This window comes from Epinephelus fuscoguttatus, linkage group LG4, assembly GCF_011397635.1.
Source record: "Epinephelus fuscoguttatus linkage group LG4, E.fuscoguttatus.final_Chr_v1".
In the NCBI taxonomy this organism is placed as follows: Eukaryota; Metazoa; Chordata; class Actinopteri; order Perciformes; family Serranidae; genus Epinephelus; species Epinephelus fuscoguttatus.
The window spans coordinates 9,001,920-9,027,371 of NC_064755.1; the positions used below are offsets into that span (position 1 = coordinate 9,001,920).

The 25,452-nt window shown below is 39.5% G+C and overlaps 2 protein-coding genes and 1 pseudogene across 3 annotated transcripts in view; all 3 read right to left on the reverse strand.

Moving 5' to 3' along the window:
- Positions 1-25,452, reverse strand: part of LOC125887275 (uncharacterized) — a 753,166-nt pseudogene that overhangs the window by 399,044 nt on the left and 328,670 nt on the right.
- On the reverse strand, positions 995-12,883 carry LOC125887930 (cytochrome P450 2D15-like). 2 transcript variants are annotated; one of them, XM_049575077.1, is made up of 11 exons: positions 12,677-12,883; positions 10,939-11,101; positions 9,885-10,049; positions 7,027-7,187; positions 6,854-6,922; positions 6,139-6,243; positions 5,869-6,007; positions 4,154-4,239; positions 3,933-4,034; positions 1,752-1,893; positions 995-1,626 (listed from the first exon to the last, which is right to left on the reverse strand). In XM_049575077.1, the coding sequence occupies exons 1-11, from the start codon at positions 12,836-12,838 to the stop codon at positions 1,421-1,423; spliced, it is 1,500 nt and encodes a 499-aa protein (XP_049431034.1). In that variant the 5' UTR covers positions 12,839-12,883; the 3' UTR covers positions 995-1,420. The 2 variants fall into 2 exon arrangements, with proteins under 2 accessions (XP_049431034.1, XP_049431033.1); XM_049575076.1 differs by lacking the exon at positions 12,677-12,883 and adding an exon at positions 11,628-11,810.
- LOC125887928 (cytochrome P450 2F2-like) overlaps positions 16,121-25,452 on the reverse strand; it is a 68,249-nt gene continuing 58,917 nt past the window's right edge. The window contains exons 12-13 of the mRNA XM_049575071.1: positions 17,228-17,369; positions 16,121-17,137 (exon numbers count right to left, since the gene is read on the reverse strand). Of these exons, the coding sequence (XP_049431028.1) occupies positions 16,950-17,137; positions 17,228-17,369 (330 nt within the window). The 3' untranslated portion in view covers positions 16,121-16,949. The remainder of the gene's footprint in view (positions 17,138-17,227; positions 17,370-25,452) is intronic.

Below are 25,452 nucleotides of genomic sequence, written 5' to 3' on the forward strand. Positions count from 1 at the left end.
CACTGAAACCAAGTCAACATAGCTACATGACTTTATAGACTTTACCTAACTATGCCAATTACTTCTGTCAAGTACATAGTTTCTTTTAACTGAAACCGCAGTTTTTTTCAGCAAACTGCAGTTTTAAACTTAACTATTTTTTTGGATGGGTCAAACAAACATGGAATTTTAACCAGGAGAATGCTGTTCATTTCCCATGTGAAACCAAAGATAAATATAGTTACATGACTTTGTGGACTTTACATAATCACGTCAAGTAGTTTCGTCCCGTACTTAGTTTATTTTCCAACCAAAAACAATATCTTTTCCTAAACATAACTATTTTTTTGTTCTTTGAATTTAGTCAAGCATTTTTCTACCCCTAAACCTTACACATAATGCATTCAAGAGGTCACGTCCATTTCAAGAATTTCTATGAGCCTGTGTTGTAATACTGTTGATATACGTACATTGATGCAGTAATATGTTTTTGTAGCAGGTCGAGCTAATAGTAACTACTTCATATTTAACAAGGCATCTTATTTTGGAAGGTCATTACAGGTTTTGTATGTACAATATTTCCCAGAGAAATGCAGTGGAGTTGAAGTGTAGCATAAAATGGAAATATTCAGGTAAAGGTCAAATACCTCAAAATTCCTCCCCACTGAAAATTATGACACAAAATTCCATAAATTTGCTGTGGATATCTACAGCCCCCAGAGACTGAATCATGGTGATTTCGGTGACTCCATGGCCTTTCCTTTAGTGCCACCATCAGGTCAAAATTTCCACTTGTAAACAAATTATATCAAAATCTAAGGGGCAGATTTTCATTGATTTTATTAGACAAATTAATTTTCCCCTAGACCATTAACGATTTTATTGAGGAATATCCATTCTTTCCGACAGCAGCACCCTCTGTTAATCATTCATTGTTGTGTTGGTGACAAAATGACACATGGTTTGATGTTGCAAAACTTATTTATTTGATACAAAATTTACATAATTGTAAAACTGAAATTTTACAATAGCAACAAGGGAGTACTGAGAAATATGTTTTATGATAATCATAAAATGGCTGAAAGTCTATTGGGTAAGTAGAAAAAAGTAGAAAATCTTAGGATTCACAGTTTAGAGTTTCATCTGATACACATAATACCACCGTATGATTAACAAACTGTACACAACACTACAATAAGCAGCTTGGTTGCTTTCAGTAAAGGCCACGGTGTAGTTTATGGAAATTGTTTTCATATTCCTTCTTTCTTATTCCTTATTCTGAGGGGAGCTATGGGTTTGTCTTCACAAGTGAGCCCTTTCAAATGCATATCGTCATTTGATTCATTGTTCATATAAAAATATTGATAGTCTGCTTTAACCAAAAGGGATTAATGCTGCAAAGCTATATTTTGAATGATGTTTCAATAAGCTAATTTCATGATTAAGATGACCTCTGTCTTGGGATAGTTTTTCTGAGTTCGACCTTCATGTGGTATGGTTTGGGGGTGTGGCTTATCCCAAAAATAGGTGTGAAGTCTGGCTTTCCTGCATCCTCAGGCCAGATGAACTTGAACCTCCTCAGCAGTGACACCATAATGAGATAAAGCTCCATTCGAGCCAGACCCTCTCCGAGACAGGTACGTGGACCTGCAGATTAAAACATCCCCATATACAAATATATATATATTTTTATAACTTAGTGATATTTCTCAGATCAAACTTTCCAGTCGTGATTTCAAACTATCTATGAAATTGATAATCACTTCACTCACCTATAGAGAAAGGCACGAAGGCCTCTGGCTTCACAAACTCTCCCTGGTCAGTGAGGAAGTTTTCAGGGTTGAATTCATTGGGGTATTTCCATTGTCCCTCCTCACTCAGCACAGAGGACAGGTTGGGGATGATGATGGTTCCCTATAGAACAATACCAAAATTACAAAAAAACAAAACAAAAAAAGAGGTCTATTAAAATGTAAACACATAACTTCAGCTTTTCTTTTACTGTGAATGCGCTTTTCCATGCTCCCACGCTTTAACATAGAGCCCCATCCCATCAGTAAGCCCTAGGTTCAATCACTATACCTATGTGTATCATTCACCTAAAAATCAAGAGCCTCCACAAGTCAGCAGACAAGTATTACTGTCTTATCAAGTAAGTGTTTTAATGGCAACACAAAATATATATTAAAAAAAAAAACCTCACACAGCCATACTCACAACATTCCAGTAGCAGAAAGGTATGAAAGACTTTACAACTAAATCATAACAATTACAGAATAAGTCTGATTTTTTTTTTTTTCGTGATTGTTTATGTGAGGTCTTCCCCTCTTAAGCGGTTTTCATATAACCTAACCTTGTCTCCCAGAAAGTGCGTTTATATCACACTTATTTGTAGCAGCAATTGCATTTTGGGTAAATATAATGCTTTTCTTTTTAAACTAATGATGAGATGTTGTTGATTAATATATCTGGCAAGTCTCAAAACGGTGATACTGAATATATCAGTAGAATATTACCTGACAATGTGTTTAATTTGTTAACTGCCAAAATACTATGCAATAATACCATCTCGCAATAAAGTATCCCCTCATAATAATTACATGATTGCGCCACTGACAGAATTTATCAATCATTATCAGACTATCAGAGACCACAAGTCAGTGACTCCAAACAATACCCCCTGAATTCATTCGGGGAACATACATTAGAACAGACTAGCGAGTGCCCAGGTGTGTGTCACTGAAGGGGCCCTTCAATTCAGGCAAATCAAGGGCAAAGAATTTGGGGTGCTTACTACTCACTGAGGATAAACACATGCATCCTTGATAATTCTGTAGGATCTGATCCTCGGTAGAATTCAAAGGATCCTTGACATTGGAACAGTCCTTCAGCCTTGAAAGGATCCTTCCTTGACTTTGAGAAGCACCAACTCTCGTCTGGTCCCTCCCACTCGAGTTGAAAATCAAGCTGTTCCCCTTAGTGCTCTGTCTAGAGGCCTGGAGAACTTCCACTGTGTTGACTGGAAATGCAGCGTTTTTCTGTTGCATTTGTTTTCAGGGTTTGAGTGTTTATGACTTTGTATTGTTTCTGTATTTGCAGTATGTTTTCTGTTAATGTATTTATGCTTTGCTTTATGAAGCACCTTTTTTCAGCCTTTTTGCAGCACATTTCTGTTGTATTTGTTTTGTATTTTTGTACATGTTTCTGAATTGGCATCATTCTTAAGCTGCAGCATGTTTCCTCTAATGAAAATGCTTTGGGCTTGTTGCAGCACATTTGCCGTGTCGGCCACTGTACATACTTCTACTGCAACAGCACTTGATTCCAGTGTTGGCACAAAATCCTTGTGCTACATTTAATGTTAAAATAACTAACTTTTAAATTGGTCTTTAAAACTATTATTATTATTATTATTATTATTATTATTATTGTTCTATTTATTTATTTATTTTTTAAAAATACATTTTAGAAAGTTGTGATGAATATGGGGCGGAGGCTCTCGGGCACATAGCAAACCAATATTTTATTATACCAATTAAAGCTTAAACTCTTGATTTTACTCTGAAGTTCAGCATGATGAAGTGGCCAAATTTTTAGTGACAGTATCATACTGTATATTCACAATGTCCTGCTTTTAACATTTTATTGAAGCTGAACAGGATGATGTTGATGTTGTGGTTTTAACGGCTGTTTATTGTTTATTAAATTGTTGTTGTTTTTTTGTTTATTTTGTTTTTTTTTTTAGAAATTTTATACAGGTGGCTCCCCACCTGATTTCAACATTAAGTGTTGTGGTTCGAATAGTGTTTCACACAGAAACTTGTAACAACATTATCTTCTTCCTTCTCAACTGTTTCCTCCCTGGTAAATCTTATCTGTCAGTGCTAAGAGGGATAATGCTCTGACATAAAGCCTTTTCTACATTTTTATGACATACATTATTTTCTACATACCCTGGGGATGGAGTATCCCATTAATTCTGTGTCGTTGGTGGTGGAGTGGAAAACAGCGAGAGGAACAGTGTCAGCCGTTCTCTGGATCTCATGAATAACAGCCTGCATGAAAGAGGGAACTATTAAAGCATCATACTTTAGCACTGTAACATCTCAGATATATAAGATTTTCAGATATATAGATTTTACACTTCACAGCACAATTAAAGTAACCCTTATACCTGCACATAGGGCATCTGGTGTCTGTCTTCAAAACTGGGCTCATCTTTCCCATCCAGAATGTTGTCAATTTCCTGCTGACAACGCTCTGAGTAACACAGAGAGAAAGACAGCTTGGGCAGAGGGAAAAAAAGAGTGAGGCTGTTCACAGAGAGAGAGAGCCATGCAAGATTTTTTCCAGTTCATGTGTTTTATGGAAGCCTTAACTGTGTCAGCTGATTAAAAAGAAAAGTGTCTTTTAAACTGTGTAGAGATAGTTCATCACATACTAGTGTGGTTAGTTGTCCGTGTGACGAAAATGAAATGTGACAAGTATGTTTAAAAGAGCTTTAAAAAGAGGAAAAGTCAAACCAAAATGTTGGCATTGTAAACCACATTGCCAACCCCAACCTCATATTTGCATGTTTCATGAGTATAATTTCAACATTTATAAAGTGACGTTGCCATGCAGAGGTGAAGGGATAGTGCCACAAAGGCAGTTGTTTTTTTTTTTTTTATCAGGAAACCAGGTATTTTAAGCCAAAACCTGATATTTTGCTAACCATATCCAAGTCATTTTTGTACCTAAACATAACCTCCATTAACCATTGTTGTTGAAATGTAAATAAACAAACTTTCAACGCATCTGCTACATACTAATATACAAATTTAACGCGTCCATGGTTTGCAGAAATGTACAAGGCCAACATTTATTCTAATGTTTTGGCGGAGGGTCTACAGCCATTCTGTGAGCCTGTACTGAGCTTTATTTTGTTTTGTCAATATGCTAACATGCTGATGGTTATCAGGTACAATTGATATTGTGTTGACCATCTTAGATTGGCGTGTTAGACTGCTTACATTTGCTAAAAAGCAAAAGCACAGCTAAGGCAGATGGGGATGTTTTGCAGGTATTTGGTTATAAACCAAAGTATTGGAAAAGTTAAAATACAAACCTGATGATGGTGCTAGATGAAAGGTCACATGATGACAATTCATCCTCTGGGGACCATGAATGTGTCAAACAAATTTCGTGGCAATTCAATCATATCCTAGTTGTTGACATATTTTAATCAAAACGAGGAATGTCTGCCTCATAGTGGCACCAGAGGAAAAGTTAAGGGGATCATCACTGTCAGTGGGATACTTCTTTGGGAAACCATCAATTTCTCAATGCGTTCTCACTCCAACGTGTCAAATATAGCAGCTTTGTCTGTGGACTCTCACATCTACATATGATGCGCTAGGTATCCTCCTGCATCTGTTCTTGATGTTTCATAACGCTGTATCAGTTAATGCTTGTTACGTTGCATTGTGTCTACTCAAAATACACCTCTGTTTTTACAGGAACTGTAAACCTCATTTTTATTTGTGTAACAAAAGCATGTGGATTAGTTCAGAAAAAAAAATCATGGTCTGGCTCAACATTCATATGGGAAGTGAATAGCAGGCTCCCTGAAGAAAGTCTGGGGTTTGTTGAACCTCCCCTCCTGATCCTCTCCAACCCGCCCATCCTGTAGGAATTTTCCAGCTTTTTATGTTACAATGTTACTGACGACACTTGCGTTTCATGTCCACTGACATAGCACTAGTATTTGACGTGCCTTTGTGCATTGGTATCTAATGCCCATATCAATGACAGATCGGTGGTATTTGATGAGTTTGAAATGAGAACACATTGAATCTTTGGAGCATAGCTAAATAAAGTTGAGATGGACAGATGATAAGACAGACATACCCTGTATCTCTGGATAATTCATTAGGTATAGGAAGGCACTGAGCAGGATGTTGGAGACGGCATCTGTCCCCGCAAAGTGAAGATCCAAAATAAATGCACAAAGCTGGTCTTCAGAAAATGACGAGGCATCCTCTCCTCTCTTTGCAGGCAGACAAAAGAGAAAAAGAAATGTCACCATCACCGCAAAGAAAATGTGTTAGCTGTAAACAACAACACAGTTCATACCAGCTGAACAGAATTTCTGTCTTTTAAAAAAAGAGACCCACACACCTTCTCCAGTTCATCCAGGTAGCAGTCTATGAAATGCCGTGGTTTACCAGGAACTCTAGTCTTTTTTTTCTCAGCCAACATCTCCATACGTTTTTCATGTGCAATCTGGTAAGAAAAAAGTTAATTAAATAAACAGGTTCAAATTTTAGGAACATTTTTTAAAATAAATGATGAGGATTTCTCAGGGGCTCTTGTTTTGATTTCTTTAAGTCTAAACACCATTTTATTGTTTTGTTTTCCAGGGCCACAACTTGTTTCTTTGTATTCTATACTAATCAATGTAAACCAATTTACAGCAAGATACAGTGGTCAAATGATGAAAATGATTTCTCAGCATGCCATATACAGTAACACATAAACAATGTAATGCAGCGTCTGAAGTTCTGTACTTTGTGTTTAGTGCTAATTAGCTTATGTTAGCATGTTACAACATTCAGCTAACACATTAAGCTTTTCATTGTGAGCTTGTTAGCATTCTGGCATGAGCATACGTCTCAAAGCAGCCAGAGTCGCTGGCATGACTGTAGACTGTTTCATCTTTCCTTTCTAATTTCAATCATTCTTTCTTTTTGACTCTTACTTTCATCAAGCAGGGCAAGTTTTCTGCAATGCAGACTGATTCTCTCTGGTTGGCACGTCATTTTGTTATTCCTTGGCAATCACTACAGAAACAATTTCTAAAACAATTTTAAAATTAACACTTTACAAGACATACCCTGAACAGCTTAAAAGCTTTCTGGAAGGGCAGTGGCAGGTTGCGCACCATGGGAAAAGAGTCATAAATCTGTACAAGAGAGAAAAATGAAAAATTACAAAGTTGAAAGCTCCTTTTGCCAACTCTACATTTATGTTGCTATGTGTGGCTTTGTTGTCGAAAATGTTACTCACCAAACTCCAGCGGCCATTGATTATTTTGGAGGTGGCATGACAAAGGCCGACAAAAAACTTCAAGAACTCATCTTCATAGTCGAACTGCTGAGCAAACAGAACTTGGCAGATGATGCTAGAGGCTGCATTGTGAAAGAGCATGTTGGGGTTCATGGTCTTACCTGGAAAAACGATATGAGCAAAGATTCTTGGACACGGCCTTCACAAAAACAGAGACATGGATTACATAATCAGGCATAATGTTACTTAAAAAAAATTCTGGTGTTCATTCACCAATATCTATCAACTTTTTTTTTTTTTTGAGAAAGGTCCTAGGAAAACGTAATGTCAGATTCATGATGTGTTCTTAAACTGCAGTATTGTTTGCACACTTGTTCGTGTAATGATGTATCTCCTTGTCCTTGTGAATTGAAAGCACATACAGTGCCCTCCAAAAGTATTGGAACAGTGAGGCCAATTCCTTTATTTTTGTTGTAGACTGAAAATATTTGGGTTTGACATCAAAGGATGAATATGGGGCAAGAGATCAACATTTCAGCTTTTATTTCCAGGTATTTACATCTGGATCTGATACACAACTTAGAAGATAGCACCTTTTGTTTGAACCCACCCATTTTTCATGAGAGCAAAAGTATTGGAACATGTCACTGACAGGTGTGTTTTGTTGCCCAGGTGTCTCCCAATTATATTGATTATTCAAACAATAAATAGCACTGAATGTCTGAGCTCAGTTTCAGATTGGGTACGATAGATTTTGCCTGTGCAGACTGCATTTAGAGGTGGAACCAACATGAAAACCAGAGAGCTGTCTATGGGTGAAAAAGAAGCAATTGTGAATCTGAGAAGAATGGATGGACAATCAATCAGAGCCATTGCACAAACATTGGCCATAGCCAGTACAACCATTTGGAATGTCCTGAAGAAGAAAGAAACCACTGGTGTACTAAGCAACAGACGTCGAACAGGTAGACCAAGGAAAACATCAGCAGTTGATGACAGAAACATTGTGAGAGCTGTAAAGAAAGACCCTAAAACAACTGTTAGTGACATCAGCAACAACCTCCAGAGGGCAGGAGTGAAGGTATCACAATCTACTGTTTTGCAGAAGACTTCATGAACAAAAGTACAGAGGCTACACCAGAAGATGCAAACCACTCATTAGCAAGAAGAATATGAAGGCCAGGCTGGAATTTGCCAAAAGGTACAGAGATGAGCCTCAAAAATTCTGGGAAAAAGTTTTATGGACTGATGAGACAAAGATTAACTTTTTCCAAAGTGACGGAAAGGCGAAAGTTTGGAGAAACAAAGGATCTGCTCATGATCCCAAACATACAAGCTCATCTGTGAAACACGGTGGAGGTAATGTCATGGCTTGGGCTTGCATGGCTCCTTCTGGGACGGGCTCTTTCATCTTCATTGATGATGTAACACATAATGGCAGCAGCAAAATGAACTCAGAAGTCTACAGAAACATTTTGTCTGCTAATTTAAAGAAAGATGCAACCAAACTGATTGGGAGATCCTTCATCATGCAGCAAGATAACGACCCAAAACACACTGCCAGAACAACAAAGGAGTTCATCAGGGGCAAGAAGTGGAAGGTTTTAGACTGGCCAAGTCAGTCTCCAGACTTAAACCCAATAGAGCATGCATTTTACCTGCTGAAGAGGAGACTGAAGGGAGTAACCCCCCCAAAACAAACAACAACTGAAAGAGGCTGCGGTGAAAGCCTGGAAAAGCATCACAAAAGAAGAATGCAAAAGTTTGGTGATGTCAGTGGGTCACAGGCTTGATGCGGTTATTGAAAGCAAAGGATTTGCAACTAAATATTAAGTCACTGTAGGGGCACTGTAGTTGTTCCTTATCATCTTAGGGAAATGGCCCACCAGTACCCATAAAAAGGCACTGCAGGGCTTTGCGCACACAGGAATTGAAAAGAAAAGGTCAAGAACACTAAGGCAAAAGTCTAAAGAGGGTGAAGCACTGGACTTCAGACTTAAAACTTGTATTGCCGCCTTGGGTTTGCCTCTGAGTCCTAATCAAGTTGCAGTCTCAGTGTATATCCATGTCTGTCCAGACTCATATGACAGTAGATGATGCTTTAAATATGAATGTTGCTGTAAAGAAGCTACAAATTTCTTAAACAACCTGGAAGCATAGAAGATTTATACAATTAACACAGTTTCAAAGTGGACACCCAAGATTAGTGTCACCAATTCAATTTCTGATCAATATCTGATCTGACTCCCCTTCTGTTCCTCAGTTACAGTGCTGAGTAATGGCCAGAAAAGTGTTTTTGCAGAACGTTGTGATGTCACAGTGAAGTCGTCCTTTGACCTTTTGAAAATAAAATGTTGAAACTTAATCATTGTATTCTATCAGCATATATGTGAAATTTTGTCATGTTTTGTGAGAGTACAGTGACCTTGACCATGATCTACATCGTCCTGGAAGATGCATTCTCTCCTAGCCCTTTCATGCATGAATTATGACTACTTTGGTCAAGATTTTTTTTCCTAAGTGTTTTCATACCTCCACTACAGTTGCATGAAGTAACCTCACCACCATAACAACACTGTAAAGCTGTGGTTGGTGTGATGACATTCTCTAGTCTCATTTAGCCATGTTAGCAACCCCTGGTTTTAAGACACATTGAAGCTTCAAAATTCACAGTGGGGTAGTTGACTACTTGACTTCTCCTTTTTGTTACTGACAATCTGTCTCATGTTCTTCTTTTAGAATATAGTGACAGTTTCAGCAAATATGACAAAAAGTTATTTTTCATAAAAGTTATAACATGCAGCTTTAAAAACGGTTGGTGAATGAGGCCCATTGGCCTCTGGGTCCCTGTGACATACCAACACTCTGCTCCAATGTCTTTGTAAGGCGATGTATCTCTCCCAGAATTCTCTGCTCCATTGAGTGCTTCCCCAGACCAAGGTTTCTCAGGGTCATCAGACCAAAGCGTCGTTGCTGTCTCCAGGCAGGGTTATAATCTGCTAGAACCACTCCGGGAGCATTTGCTGCATTCAGAAAGGTCAATTTAGAAAATGGCAGTCACCTTCAAATACATTTTTTAAATGCACTGAGTGATGGTTCAGTGACAAGAGCTGATGTCAACATTATTATTAACAGTATATAAATACACCGATCAGCCAAAACATTAAAACCACTGACAGGTGACGTGAACAACACTGATGATCTTGTTACAATGCAATGTTCTGTTGGGAAACCTTGGGTTCTGACATTCATGTGGTTGCCACCAGACACGCTCCACCCACCTAAACACCAGTGCAGACCAGGCAGCCCCCATTATGGCAGTTGCACTCCCCAGTAACTGTGGCCCCACAGCAGGACAATGCACCATGCCACACCACAAACACTGCTCAGGAGTGGCCCGAGGAAGGCATCAACCTGGCCTCCAAATACCCCAAAATCCCAGTCTGATCAAACATCTGTGGGACATGCTGTTAGCCCACCTCACAACCTTCAGGACTCAAAAGATCTGAAGCTAACGTCCTGGTGCCAGACACTATAGGACACGCCCCAGAGGTCCTATGTTCATGTCTTGACAGGTCAGAGCCAAGTCCGGTCCAAGAAGGACCCACCCTGGATCAGGGGTACCTCTGGGGTACCAGCATGTCCCTCAAATGTTCGATCAGATTGGGATCTGGGGTATTTGGAGGCCAAGTTGATGTTCTGAGCTCTTTGTTCTGTTCCTGGGGCCATTCCTGAGCAGTTTCTGTGCTGTGTCATATGCATTCTTCTGCAGGGGGGTCACTGCCATCGACAAGTGCCGTCTCCATGAGGGGGTTTACTTGGTCTGCAATGATGTTCAGGTAACAATGCAATGATGTATAGCATATTGAAAAATCACTCTGCATAGACAAAAAGCCAAAACTTGCACTGTACCTTTCACTACTACAGCATGATTAACCATTTGGTCTTGTGGTCTGCCAGAGAAGTCATCAGCTTTGTTGATCAGAGCTTCTTTCAAGGCCTGCAGCCCATTGATGACCACTACAGGCCTGGATCCAATGAAAAGGCTGTACACGTTACCATAGCGTTTGGCCAGCTGGGGGCAGAGACACAGTAGTGAAAAATTTACTGAGACAGAGGCAGGGGCGGACTGGGACTAAAAAACAGCCCTAGACTTTGACTCGGCCCAGTCCACAACAACCGTGCACGGAAACTCATCAGTCCCAGACACGGGTGTCAAAATACTTAAATCTTAATACATGATACTATACCTTCCAAATTATAGCAATAGCACCGTTGTTGACTAGATGTTGTGTTAAGAGCATAGTGTAGCACACTCACTGAGAAATAAACGACACAGTCAACAATGCAGATAGACTGTATACAATGCAGGTGACTGCCTGAAACACAACAAGACATGGTATGAGACTCATACCATGTCTTGTTGTGTGTTTCAGGCAGTCACCTGCATTGTATTGTTCAGCAGAGAGACATTTGGACTGTGTCGCTTATTTCTCAGTGAGTATTCAAGTTAAACTGTATAATTACAGCCTCTTTACACTGTGATTTATCATAACTCATCGAGGCTTCACTCTCTAATTGCCTTTGTTTTTTTCCCTCACCTTCTCAGCCCCACCCTTTTCTTTCCGTTTTTTTGGATTAATACCAGTATCCATATTGTTCTCTTTCACGCTGTCTCTCCCATCTGCACCTGCTGCACACGGCTGCTCGATTTGCGTGACGTATGCGCTTCCTTCTTCTTCAATTTGACTGGCGGCCGGCCGGCTCATAGATATCTATGGGCCGGCTGGCATCCAATTTAAAGGCTGCCACCTAGCGGACTGGATGTGGAACAGTAGATTATCAGAGAGAAAAAAGGGGGAGAGACAGTACCGGCCGTTCTGTGATTCTCCAGAACCTCCAGATGGCCAGTCCGCCCCTGAAGAGGTGACCTTTATTCAGGACAATCCTCGGCCACTGTAAATAAATTAATTATTATCTTGATAATAATTAGAATGAGTGATCTTATTTTTTAGATCCCTATCAAAAACCTAGAAAAATAGAGCTGAGTTATATTGAGAAACATACGGTGTTAACATACGGGTTCTTAAGGAAAATAAGCTTTTTATTCCACGTCAAAGTTGGGTGAAATATCCTTAATCTTGTCCTCTGTAATGGATTCTTCTGACACAGGATTACTCGAAAAGTACACAGTAGCCTAAAAGTACTTCATATTATTCATGCACGTAGTCTAGAAGTACTAAGTTCAGCGGCATATGAATCATGGACTACTTATGGAAAATAAGTATTTTATTCTACGTCAAAGTTCGGCAAAATATCCTTGAACTTGTCCTCAGCAGTCTGACCCACAGTCACTCCCAGCTGCTCTTCAGAGCTGTTTCATTACGATTACCGTAAATGTTAGTAGATTCGCGCACTAGAAAAAAACGTGCGCCTGATTTGACCAAGCAAAAGCGAACCACGGCTGGCTTGACCGCAGTGGCAAACACACAGATACAAAAATAATGACCACTTTTAGATTAAAAGATTGTGTCAGTGTAGAATTTAACACATCCAGGTTTATAAATCTTACCAATCAATCAGTACATGAATTCAGCATAATAACATAGTAATCAAGTACGTTCTCTTGGTAACATTAATTCAACTATACCCTCTCCAGATCTGCCATGGGGCTCTCCAGACTGAGCTGCAGCAGGTTTCCAAAGATGGGGATGGGTCGAGGGCCTGGAGGGAAGTTTTTGGCCCTGTGGGTTTGACAGAGGAGCAGGAAGAGCATAAGAGCCACCAAGAGGAGAACCACAGATGCAGACATGATGAAGTTGTGAGTCTGATGGACTTACGCTCCTTTATATTCTGACTTTGACTTTATATTGGCTGTCCATGAGCACACACAACCTTTGCACAGTCATGTGGCCTGCAGTGTTTGACACTGTTTTGATTCATAGATAAGAGGCTGGTCATCTTAGTTATTAAACAACTTAAATTTTAAAGAACTGCCAAATATTTCTCATCAGCCATGTCTTTATAATCAGTGCTGTCTGATGTGACCAACCTTCCAGGTTAGATTTAGCATTTGATTACCCAGAGTGCGGTAGAAGAATCATAACTTACCTAAAACATTTTCCAACATGTCTCTGGCTCCATAACTGAGTGACCACAAAGAGACATAGAAGACTATAAAGGGGCAAAAAAATCCCCACAAAGAGACACAAAATGACAACAACAAGTCACAAAACAGCTCAACACAGTTTACTACAGTAAGAATTGCTCTTGAATGGCCACAAGTAGGACCTGAGCTTCAGTCAGAGAGAGATGGATCACTTCTCCCTGATTTTATTCTGAAAACAAACCAACTAATCTGTTTTTATATACATCTAGATAGATAGCTACAATAAGTATTTTTCCTGTTCAAATTCACATTGAATGTTAAAGCCATTACCCAAAGCTGTCCACCTGAGGGAGCCATTAACTCTGTTGTTTTTTCTTTCCTCCCTCAGATTTAACACACTGCAGTCACCAAACTCTGATACCATCTCTGATGAATGTGATTATATTATGCAAAGACAAACAATTCTAAATGTTCATACTATGAAGATGAATAGACACATGGCAGGAGTAAGACGTCAAGGACTGTCTGTCGACACTCAAAGGTGTTACAGTTCACCCTCCTTCATTCCAGAAACACAGTGAACACTGAAGGAAAGAGTGTCAGTGTAAAATGCAGGGTGATGTGACTGTATTAATTAATGGGTTAAAGCTGTTCACCTTGACACACAGCTGTTCGTGCAGATTTCCATTAAGACTTACATAACTTTTAACATTTTGTGAATAGCTTTAACACTTACAATTGATTTTACCATGTATACTGCTCACTTTATACAGTTTAAACCAAGATAATTTTGCTCGACTTTTTTTCTTTTTTAATGACTTGTTAAGAAAGCCAAAATAAAAGAAAAAAAGAGGAAAAAGTACACTTACTGCTGACCTTCATGGATGGCTTCATTGACACTGTAACAAAGGGCTGTGTTTCATTGTACTCATACCCTATAAATGTCAAAGTCTGTTTGTTTGTGAGTGAGTGATGAAGTCACAACATTGATCAGGGTGTGTAATGACATCAGTGTTGGTGTTTCCTCATTGGCCGTTGCTCTTTCAAAATGAATAGGCCCTGACACAGTCATATGCACTGAAGGTCCTGTATTACTTTCTTCCTCATTTTCTGTAACTAGTGCAGAATGATGGAATTAGCAAACTGGACAGCTAACAAGCCAGCAGCTAATATAACAATAATCCTAGGCCGCCTCTTCCTCCTCCTCTTCTTCTTCTTCTTCTTCTTCTTCTTCCGAGGAAATCATACTTCCCATGGGTGAAAACTCACCAAACTTTGTACAAAGGTCCAGTCCCATGCCAGATATCCTCAGCTGTAAACTCAAGCCAATAGTCCTGATGGTGGCGCTACAGCAAGTGTATAAAGTTCAAAACTTTGAAAATTCATAACAAATCAACCATACATGCTACAACTTCACAACTTTAACCAAACTGTAGCCCCAATACTGAAGAAACTTTTGTACACTTAAACCTATTAAAAATTATGAAGTTCATCACTCTGTTTTTTTCAAAAACTGTAAAATTTATTAAACCTATCTCCTCCCACAATTTTTTCAATTGACACCAAACTTGCTACAGAGCATCTTTAGACTGTCCTACATAAACTATGTTTCTCAGATTTTTGATTTATCGAAAATTGAGCCTACAGTTTATCAAAATGTTTGACTGTAAACGGTACTATAAACATATACATGCAAAATCTTTCCTAAATAAATTGTCAATGTTCATGAAAAAAAAGACAAAATTCTAGAGTCATGGTAGATGATGTGTGGCAAATTTCAGAATTTTATCTCAAAAACTGAATTTTTGACAGCATTTTGAATTTTGCTCTAATGTGAACAATTGGAGTCAATGTAAAAATGGCAATTTTAAACATCAGTTTTTCGCTTATGGAGCAAATCAGTCATTGTTACAAATTACCAACCTCTCCATGCTGTCTAGATGCTATATGTGTATTTTCAGATTTTTGTCTTAATAACTGAATTTTTTTTTACAGTGGTTTCAAATCTGCCTTTCCATGCATGGATGGCTGCTTTCCTACACAACAGTGAATGGCTTACTCAGTTTGTGAAGCCACTGTTGAGTTGCTACTTGCCAATTAGCTCAGAACGGTAGATGACTGTCTTAGCTTCCAGAGGTTGTGGATTTGAGCCTCAACTGGTGCAGAATCCACACTGTAATGTAAACATCTTCTTGTGCTCCAGCTTATTGCTTAAAATTGCCTGAGCATGACTGATCACTGTGGAGCATCTTCAAGTCATTTTTTCTGCTAGAAAATCTGCCTTCTCATGCTTGAAAATAAACCAAACTTTGCACAAAGATCCAGTGTCAATATTTCAGTGTGAAACCATCTGAGGCTTCTCACTTTGCACATAGCTCAACTAGTTAAACATCAGTTTTTCCACTTATGGAGCAAATCAATCATTGTTAAAATAAATTACCAACATCTCCATGCTGTCTAGATGCAATATGTGTATTTTCAGATTTTTGTTTTGATAACTGAATTTTTTACAGTGGTTTGAAATCTGCTTTTCCATGTATGGACGGCTGCTAAACCTGCACGTCTGGCTTAGTCAACACACACACATGAATTGTCACTGACTAACTAGCTCAGTGAGATAGCTTCTTAGTCTCAGAGGTTGGGAGTTCAAGCCTCAGCTGATGCAAAAGGCAGATTGTGTTGCTAAATTCCTAAATGTCTTTCAATTCTTCTGCTTGTTGCTCAGAATTGCCTAAAAATGCACGGACCCGACCCATCGCTGCGCAGCAGCTATAATTTTATTTTACTTTTTGCCATGTGGAATTTATTTTAGTCTATCAACAAAACAGAAACACAATGGGAAGACTGATTAGATTTTGTTGATATTGCAGATTATTTTATTTAACACATAGATGCATATCATAAAAATGCAATTTTAAGAAATGTTAACGACAGAGTAAAACACAACAAACTGGCCAGAAGGGCCTCCATCATATCAACCCCATATAAACCAACTGCATATCAAAACATGTCATGAAAGCAACAAGTTCTCCAGTGAAACTCACAGTGGTTTTCTGATCTGATGTCCCTATCAGCACGAGTAATTTTTTCCGTTACTTCGAAAAGTGTTAAAATCTTTGTTGAAAAATAAGTCTGTTTTATGATGTTGCAATATTACAATCAAAATTTGGTTAGATTTAGGCAATAACAACTTTCCTGTCCATGTGGCCATCTTGCTGAGGTCAAAATACGCAGACATATTACACAAGAGGTCGGGCCAATCAGTGGCCATCCTAAAGTCTGCACTACTGACGCAGTCTGGAGCCCGTTCCAGGACACCACCATCAACATTACCGAGTCTGTGGTGGATTTAATTTGTAAAACAACGACACAACTGAACCCAAAACTACAGTTAAATCATTTCACAACCAGAATCATCTGGAATATCATAAAGACACACTCTGTGTGGCTGTCCCACAGCTTGGGGCTGCAGTCTGGAAACAGCCTACAATGTAAGAAGTGCAGTAAAGGAAATGGAAAGGGAATATATTGCAATTCACAGATTGAGGAAACTGACTGGATTGCATTTTGCTGAAGTTATACTTTATACTGTACTTATTCATGTTACAAAGAAACTGACCGATTCACTGATTAGTTTTTCACAAGAGCTGGAAATAGAAGTTCGGCAAGCAAAGTCAGCCCCTGGGCCAAACAGTGTGCCCTACAGGCCGTACAAAAATGTTCCAGATTTGTTGTTGCTGCTCAACATGTTGTTGGCTGGTCATTTTCTGTTTCCTGATGATGGTCAAAACATCATTTTGGATAAATTCTGGGCTCACTGCATTTCCCTGAGTTGGACCTTCATGCGATAAGGTTTGGGAGTCAGAGTGACCCCATAGACCGGGGTGTAGTCTGGCTCTCCTGCATCCTCAGGCCAGATGAACTTAAACTTCCTCAACAGCGTCACCAAGATGAGAAAGAGCTCCATATGAGCCAGACCCTCTCCGAGACACATGCGAGGACCTGAGACACCAAAAAAAAACAACCTCAAAGTCATCTAACATGTAATATAACACAGTGAGACCAGTGCTGTTTGTTTTTATGCTCTCATACCTGCAGAGAAAGGCATGAAGGCCTCTGGTTTCACAAACTCTCCCTGGTCATTGAGGAAGTTTTCAGGGTTGAATTCATTGGGGTATTTCCATTGTCCCTCCTCACTCAGCACTGAGATCATGTTAGGGATGATCAGTGTACCCTGAGGAAAAAATGAGTAAAAGAAAAAAGGCCATAGCCAATTCCAGTTTGAATTAGAATTTGCAGAAAAGTCAAGTTCAGTTCTGTTCCACACTGAGTATACCTTGCAACCACAAGGTAAGGAATTGTGCTGATTTAGTACATTAAAGTTTCTTGCCGTTACTATTGTCATAAACTATTTAAAGGAAAAGTTCACCCCAAAATCAGTAATCATTCATTCATTTTCCATAACTGCTTATCCTGTTGGGGGTTACGGTGGGGCTGGAGCCTATCCCAGCTGACATTGGGCGAGAGGCGGGGCACACCTTGACAGGTTGCCAGACTATCAAAGGGCTGACGCATAGAGAAAGACGACCATTCATGTTCACGTTCACACCTATGGGCAATTTAGAGCTACTAATTAACCTAACCTGCACGTCTTTGGACTGTGGGAGAAAGCCAGAGTACCTGGAGAAAACCTACACTGACATTTGAATCAGGGACCCTCTTGCTGTGAGGTGACATTGCAAACCACTGTATCACTGAGCCACCCCAAAATCAAAATGACATATTTTTCCTTTTGTCTATAGTGCGTGTGAGTTGCTGAGTGCTGGAGAGATGCCTGCCCTCTTTCCAATATAGTGGGGGGGAAAAAAAAACATTTGAAAAACTTAACAGCAATGTCTCTCCCCAGAAATCATGACCTGATTACTCAAAATAATCCACAGATCTTGTTGTGAGCAGTTTCATGTAGGAACTATTTTCTTTCTATAGAGCTACACTCGTCAGCTGTATCACCATGCAGAAGGGAGCGTGAATCTACTGCTAGCTCTCCAACACTGAGCTCGCTAATGTTACAGCTCGGCCAACGAGGACGCCATTAATGTTTAAATCTCATTCTATCACGAGCTAAGCCTTCTGCACAGTGATACAGTTGGCAGGTGTAGCTCTACAGAAAGAAAATAGTTCCTACCTGAAATTGCTCATAACACAGTCAGTGGACTATCTTGTGAACTGGGTCAGACATCTCTAAGGCTGAACTCAACAACACTCAGTTACTCACACCAAAAACAATCTAATAGCACTACAGGTAAGAGGAAAATATGTATTTTGAATTCGGGGTGAACTGTCCCTTTAAGGCCGGTTGCTTCTTACCTTAGGAATGGAATATCCCATGAGTTCTGTGTCTTTAGTTGTACAGTGGAAAACGCTGAGTGGAACAGTGTTGGCTACCCTCTGCACTTCATGGATCACAGCCTTGATGAATCGAGAGTTTAACACATTCTTATGCTTTATCTAACTTCGGGGAGAAGGACAACAATGCAGGCTCTCAGAGGCTCAGCTACAAAAAAGCAGCCCAATAAACTTGCAATATGGGAACCCACTAGCAACACTTATTACAAAGGTAAACATGTTCTCTCCCCAGATTTATTGTTTGGTTTAACTGTTAGCTTTAGCAGACTTCATGTCATGCGCTCATGTCTGCTACTCAGACTCATGTGTACACACAAAATAAAAATGTAAATATTATGAGAAATCTGTCTGATGATGTACCTGCATGTAGGGCATGTTGTGCCTGTCATCAAAACTGGCTCGATCCTTCCCCTCCAACACCTTGTCTATCTCCTGCTGACAATGCTCTGGTACAGCAGAGACAATATAATAATTCACAGTAGAACTGAATTGTGTAGACAGTGACATGATGACCAACATATCTGAGAGTGAGTGAAAGGTAAACCAGTATGCAGGGGTGGAAAATACAAAATTTAGTTTTTTTAATCATCAATTTTACTTTTACTTAAGTATTTACTTTATCTTAAGTATTGTTCTTTGCTACATTTCAATTTATTGCTGATATAGAGTGAAAACAAAATTAACATCTAAAAGTACTGAGAAAATGTGAAAGAATGGAATAAATCAATAATCCAAATCAGCAGCTGCAGCATAGAAAACGGTGACATTTATATTTGACAGTTCAAACATCCAACAATGATACATTGATAATAATAATGTTCGTTACACAACCCATACTGTAAATGAATGATATTTGATATTGTTCCCTCAACCTTTAACCAAGAAATGTTCCCAGCAGGACATTTAACAATTAAAAATAAACTTTCCACTATTTATATTTGGCATTTCTACACTTTTTCTTGTCATTTACCGGCTGATATACAGCAATGCCAATATCGCATCTTCAGTGACCGATTTATCGGTCAGGCTTTTGCCTGTAATATTTACAATCAACAAAAGATGATTTCTTGGAAGGAAAAAAAAATAAAAAAAAGAATAAAAGCTCTAGCTGGCAGAGGGGACAAAACTTCTGCTAAAATGTGTCTTTTACTGCGAGAACACCTGAGCTGTTGTTATGTCTTGGCACTAGTGGGCCTTTTCCCACAACATATATTTTTAGATGTGTTCCTTGAGACATGCTTTTTCTGTTTGTTACTTTTATGGAAAGAATTCCTGCGCATAAAAAAATTGATGGATGAATGGAGACAAATACAATGATAGAACTATAGAGCCGATCTCAGAAACAATAATTAACACATGCAGGCATACCTTGTACGTGTGGGTAGGTCATAAGGTAGAGGAAACCAGTGAGCAGGGTGTTGGAGGTAGTGTCAGTCCCAGCAAAGTGAATATCGAGAGCGTACATAGACAGTTGTTGTTCTGTAAATGAAGAACCATCACCACTCACCACAGAATGATTGTTTTAAGACAGACAAGCATCAAATGCAATTATACCTTACTGATCCCAACACATCACCATGGGACATGATAACTACCACACATGCGTGCACAAACATGTGCGTTTGGTAGTTAGCTGACTCTTTACACACCTTATCCATCTCATCCAGGTAGCAGTCAACAAAGTCTCGTGGCTGTCCGGGGAGAGACACTGTATATGTGTGTGAGGTCAGACAATTAAAATACATTGTAACATTATATTTTTTTTTCTCTCTTTCATAATCCTCATTTCAATATTCTTACCATTTACATTGTTCTCATAATTTATTATAAATATTTACATTGAATCTCTTGGTCCAATCAATGTACCTCAACATTCTTAAAGGCCTTCATAAAGGGCAGCGGCAGGCTACGAATCATAGGAAGAGAGTCATATAGCTGTGAAAAAAAAGGATAAATCCTTAGTTTATTTGAATCCAAACATGCAGATAGTCCTTGCTGATAAAAAGTGATGTCTTCAGTGCACCCTGGCACATTTTGCAGGTGAGCAGGACAAAGTACAGTCATCTTTCCTCAAACCTAAATAATGCAGACGCCTACTGCCATCACAAACCTAACTAGGACCCAAATATGAATGAATATACGGATGGATGGAAAATCCATAGTTCGGATGCCATGTTGCAAAATTTGACCTCTATAACAATGTAGCAGTATTTTTAGCGTTGCTCTGGGCAATGTTAGATTTAGGGTATGTATTAGGTTTAAGACAGATTACATTACATTTTTAAATGTAATGCAGGGATGTAAATGTCGATCTGTCTCAGCAGGTCAAAATGTTAATTTGTTGTTTTTCATCAAATAATACCCACAATACTAATCACAGTCTCATCAGTCTCAGTGGTAGTTTTTGTTTGGTGCCAGTAAACAAATGTTAGCACACTAATGTACTGACCTGTGATGGTGAACATGTTTAACATACCTGCTAAACATTAGCATGGTAGCGTGCTAAAGTTAGCCTTTACCTCAAAGCACCACTGAGCCTGTGCAGCCTCACAGAGCTGATTCAGTTATCAATTTCATAGACAGAGCCCATGTTGTAAAGGGCGTGCAGGTCTTAGAGTTAAGTGTGGTCGAGCTCATTGTTGGTGTATTTCTACTTTAAGTCAGCATAAAGCGATTGCGTCATTGACCAACAAAAACCTGATATAACGTCAGTGACGCAGTATTATTGCACTATTATAAGATAAAATAAAAACACATAGGCAGGTTCACAGTGTGCTTGTCACACACACAGGGATGCACAGATAAGTTGTGGGTAGGCGAAATAATACATCCCCAAGAGGAAAATATCAATTACATTCTCTAAGATAGTAGTAACATAGTAGAGAGCAAAATAGAGCTGCACATAGACTCCCCATTAAGAGAGACACTGTGTGCATTTATGCACCAGGAACAGCATCACTTCTAGCCCGAGTGTCAGACTGAAGCTCCCAGAACCTTCAGTCTGACATGGCTTCCATTGAAGGCGATTTACAAGGGGGAGGGAATTTGATTTTTCCCTAACCAATCAGTAGAGATCAACGACTCACCCAGAATCTGACGTCATTAGTATCCATGCCTCGGGGGTGCCGAAAACAAGCGAGCATTGCCCGTTTAAAATGTTTCCGTTGTCGTGCACGCCCAGCTGCATCACCGTTAAATCCAGTTTAGCAGCTTCCTTAATTTGGTCCTCCATTAATGCGAGTAGTGGCGAAATACCTCGATAGCATCGTTAATGTGGTCTGTAGGATCTGTAGCGGTCGCCATTGTTGCTATCCTCACCAGTTACCCACCGGCGTACAGCTTGAGCTTGACATCAGCGTGGCGCTGATTGGCTAATTGCTAGATCCCCGGCGTTCATTGGTCCATCCAGCGTTTGGACGAGATAAATCGCAAATTCATTGAAGTATGCCAGACCAGAGATGCAAGCCTACTCAGTTGAGTGGGCGGGGTCTATGGTCTGGAACCAGGCTACATCACTTCAGCTCTGTTTCCTCTGTCAAGTTTGTAGTTTTTAGTTTAGGTGCCTAAATGTCCCACCATATTTGCTGTAGTGAGATTACTGCTCTTACTGCATTACTCTCAGCAGGAAACCACTCCCTTTTCCATTTTGCCGAATCAGCCATTTACTCATCATAGCCTACAGTCCATTGGCCAACTTGGCATTCTCAGTAAAGCACTGAACAATCACTTTGATGAATTTGTCATCATACTCGTAGCGTGTACCAAACAGAACCTGGCAGATGATGTTGGACGCTGCATTATGAAACATGACTTGGGGACTCATGGATTTGCCTGTAAAAGAAATACTGTTGACTAATACACAACATAGCATTGTACAACAATATATAAGAACAAAAACTAACACCAGCATAATACAAAACTCTACCTGACATTAATGGAACTGTATGATTGAAATCCACCTAGTCATATTATAAAATAACAGAGTATTTGTGATGCTCAGATGTCAGTGTCACTGATTAAACTTTACCGCCATTCATGTAATGATTGTGTGGACCCACAGATGACATACCAATGCTCTTCTCCAGTGTATCAATGATGTATTTTATCTCTTCATGAATCCTTTCCTCCATGGAATTCTTCCCCAGACCAAAGTTCCTCAAGGTCATCAGAGCAAAGCGGCAATGGTCCCTCCAACTTGGGCCATAATCTGCCAGAATCACTCCTACAACATGTGTAGTGACACAAAGAGCATACAGTGTGATCTTACAGGTCATCTAATGTAAACTTTTCTCACTGTCCAATGTGATCATTGCTTTTCTCTTCCAGAGCTCATCTACTTTCTACCCTGTTTTATTATTTTCTCTCCAAAGTACTGTATAGTGTATTTTCTAATTTTTGAGAAACTTGAAACTTTTGAAAACTTGAGACTTGCGGGGAAGCCTGTTCAAGACAACAAGATTAAAATCAGTAAGATTTATTTATAGTGATTGCCCATAGTTATACTAACGAACAAACATGATTTCCTGTGATTAGCTGGATTAAGGAGCTTACAATGCTCCTCTATCATCAAACTGATTATCTTTTCTCTGAACCCTTTTAAATACAGCATGGGCTCTGGTTGGGCTGCACTTCCACATTGTCTTCACTTTTAAGACAACCATTTTACACAACTCTTTTCATTATATTTCCTTATTTGCAGATGAAATTCTATTTTATATACACAATGCTGATTCTTCTTCCCCTTCATCTTTTGAATCTCTTTCAATATTTTAGTTGCTTATATGACTTCAAAACTAACAATTGCATCTCTTTCTCATCCTGTCCCATTAGATGCAATCCTTTTCTCACATTGTTAAAATGTATTAAAATAATGAATGTTGGACAAGCTGTGGCATTCAGACAGTTTGATAGACTTTCAGTGATAGTGCTTGGTTATGGGATCAAACGTTCTCTCACATTGTTGAAATTCACTAGAAAATAATAAATTTTGGGAACATTGTGGCAGCAATCCAGACAGACGGATAGATTTTCAATTTTATGCCAGAAAGGGCTTGGTCTTGGAATCAAACTTTTAAAAGAGTAGCAGTCGACGTTGAACAGAAAGTCGTGCTGTGTAAGTGTTAAAGTTAAAGTCGCCATGTCCCACTGCAACACGACGAATATATATCAGCACTTGAGACAAAACATGGCGGCTTTAACTTTTAAACTTTCACAGCACGTCTTTCTGTCCACCGTCGCCGTACCTGAAAAACGTGCTATGTAAAAGTTTAAAAGTTAAAGTCGCCATGTCCCGTGGCAACACGACCAATCTATATCAACACTCGAGACAGCACAGGGAAAAGGGTAGGAAGAGTGCATGCAAGAGAAAGCCGAGCCGTGTAGCGTTAAAGACAATGAGACAATTGAAAGCCGCCAGAGCCTCATAAAACAACATCCAAGCACAGTTAAGTGTCACATGGAAATCATGGACTCCATAACAAATGAAAAATTGAGCAATTTTGCTTGGGTTCGGCCCACTTGACATGCTGCTGTGTCGTGCTGGAATTTGTCATTTATGTGACAACGCCTGAACGCAACACAGGCTCGCTCCGCTGTGTGTACAGTGCCAGGCTGCGCTGCTGTGTGAGCAGCGTGTTTGACTGTGCTCAGTCTGTTGATGGTCATTGACACACTGTCTGTCCATAACAATAACTATGTCAGGTCAGTGCCCCCCTAATATAATGTAGGGGAAACACTGAATCACGCAAAAAGACTCATGATACCATTTATTTATTATATTTTATTGTAACTATATTGTAATTGCAAATCGTGATATTGTCCACCATAATCGCAATCGCACATTTATTAAATCGTGCAGCACTACTTTAAGGGAGGCTTGTAGGCAGTTACAGCCCAACCGTCTTTTCTCTGGAAAACCAAATAGTGTACTGTACAGACATACTACATGTTACATAACGTTTGCTTGTTTTCCCTCCTTTTGAGTTGTGGTGTTACAAGTCTGCAATATGTTTTGTGATAAAAACAAAACACATAGAATTCTACGAAAACATTCTAGGGAAAAGGTGACCCTTTTTTCTCGCCCAGCTAGGTTCTCGTTTTGAAACGAGTGTGGTATGGACCCAAATGCAGTTTTTGCCATTCATGTGTATGATTTAGTTTGAATCTTACTAGTCAAAACTGAATTACAGATATCTGTAACTGTAGTTTTGACTAGTCAGAATGACGTTACAGATATCTTAAATTAAAATTCATACTAGTCACAATGACATTACTACTAGTCAAAATGACGTTATAGATATCTATAATGGTAATTCCGGATAGTCGGACTTAGTGATTAAATGTTAAAACGGCTTGCCATAGCGGCGCGTTGACATGCGTCGTACGGTGCCAGTGTGTTTTGGCCTTACCTCTCCTCTGTGTGGCGTCATTGACAAACAGGTCTTGGGGTCTTCCAGCAAAATCTACTAGATTTAAACTAGACATGGCTTGTGGTAGTAGCCATGCAGATAATTTTGGATATAATTACCCAGCATTGAGAAAACCGTTAAGACTTAAGCCACCACCTCTGGACTTCTGGGGTGGAATTTTGTTTGTAGTGCTTAAAGGATGTAGGAATGTAAAGGTCTAGAACTGCCAGCAAAGATGGCGGCTGTGAGGAGTACGAGGATCGTAGCGGCTGGCACAGTCCGTGGACTTTGTGTGATTTTAACAGTTATAACTGCACTGACACGTCTACGATCAATCTATGTCCAGAAAGCTTCTGTTGGAGAAAGTATGGAAAATTTGCCAAACTTTTATATCCAGGCAGATCTCCCAGAAGTGAAACATCTCGGACATGGACGTGGAGTGATTCACGGGACACTGAAGCGACACTCAATACGTCCGCACACACAGAAAGGAAAGGACGACTT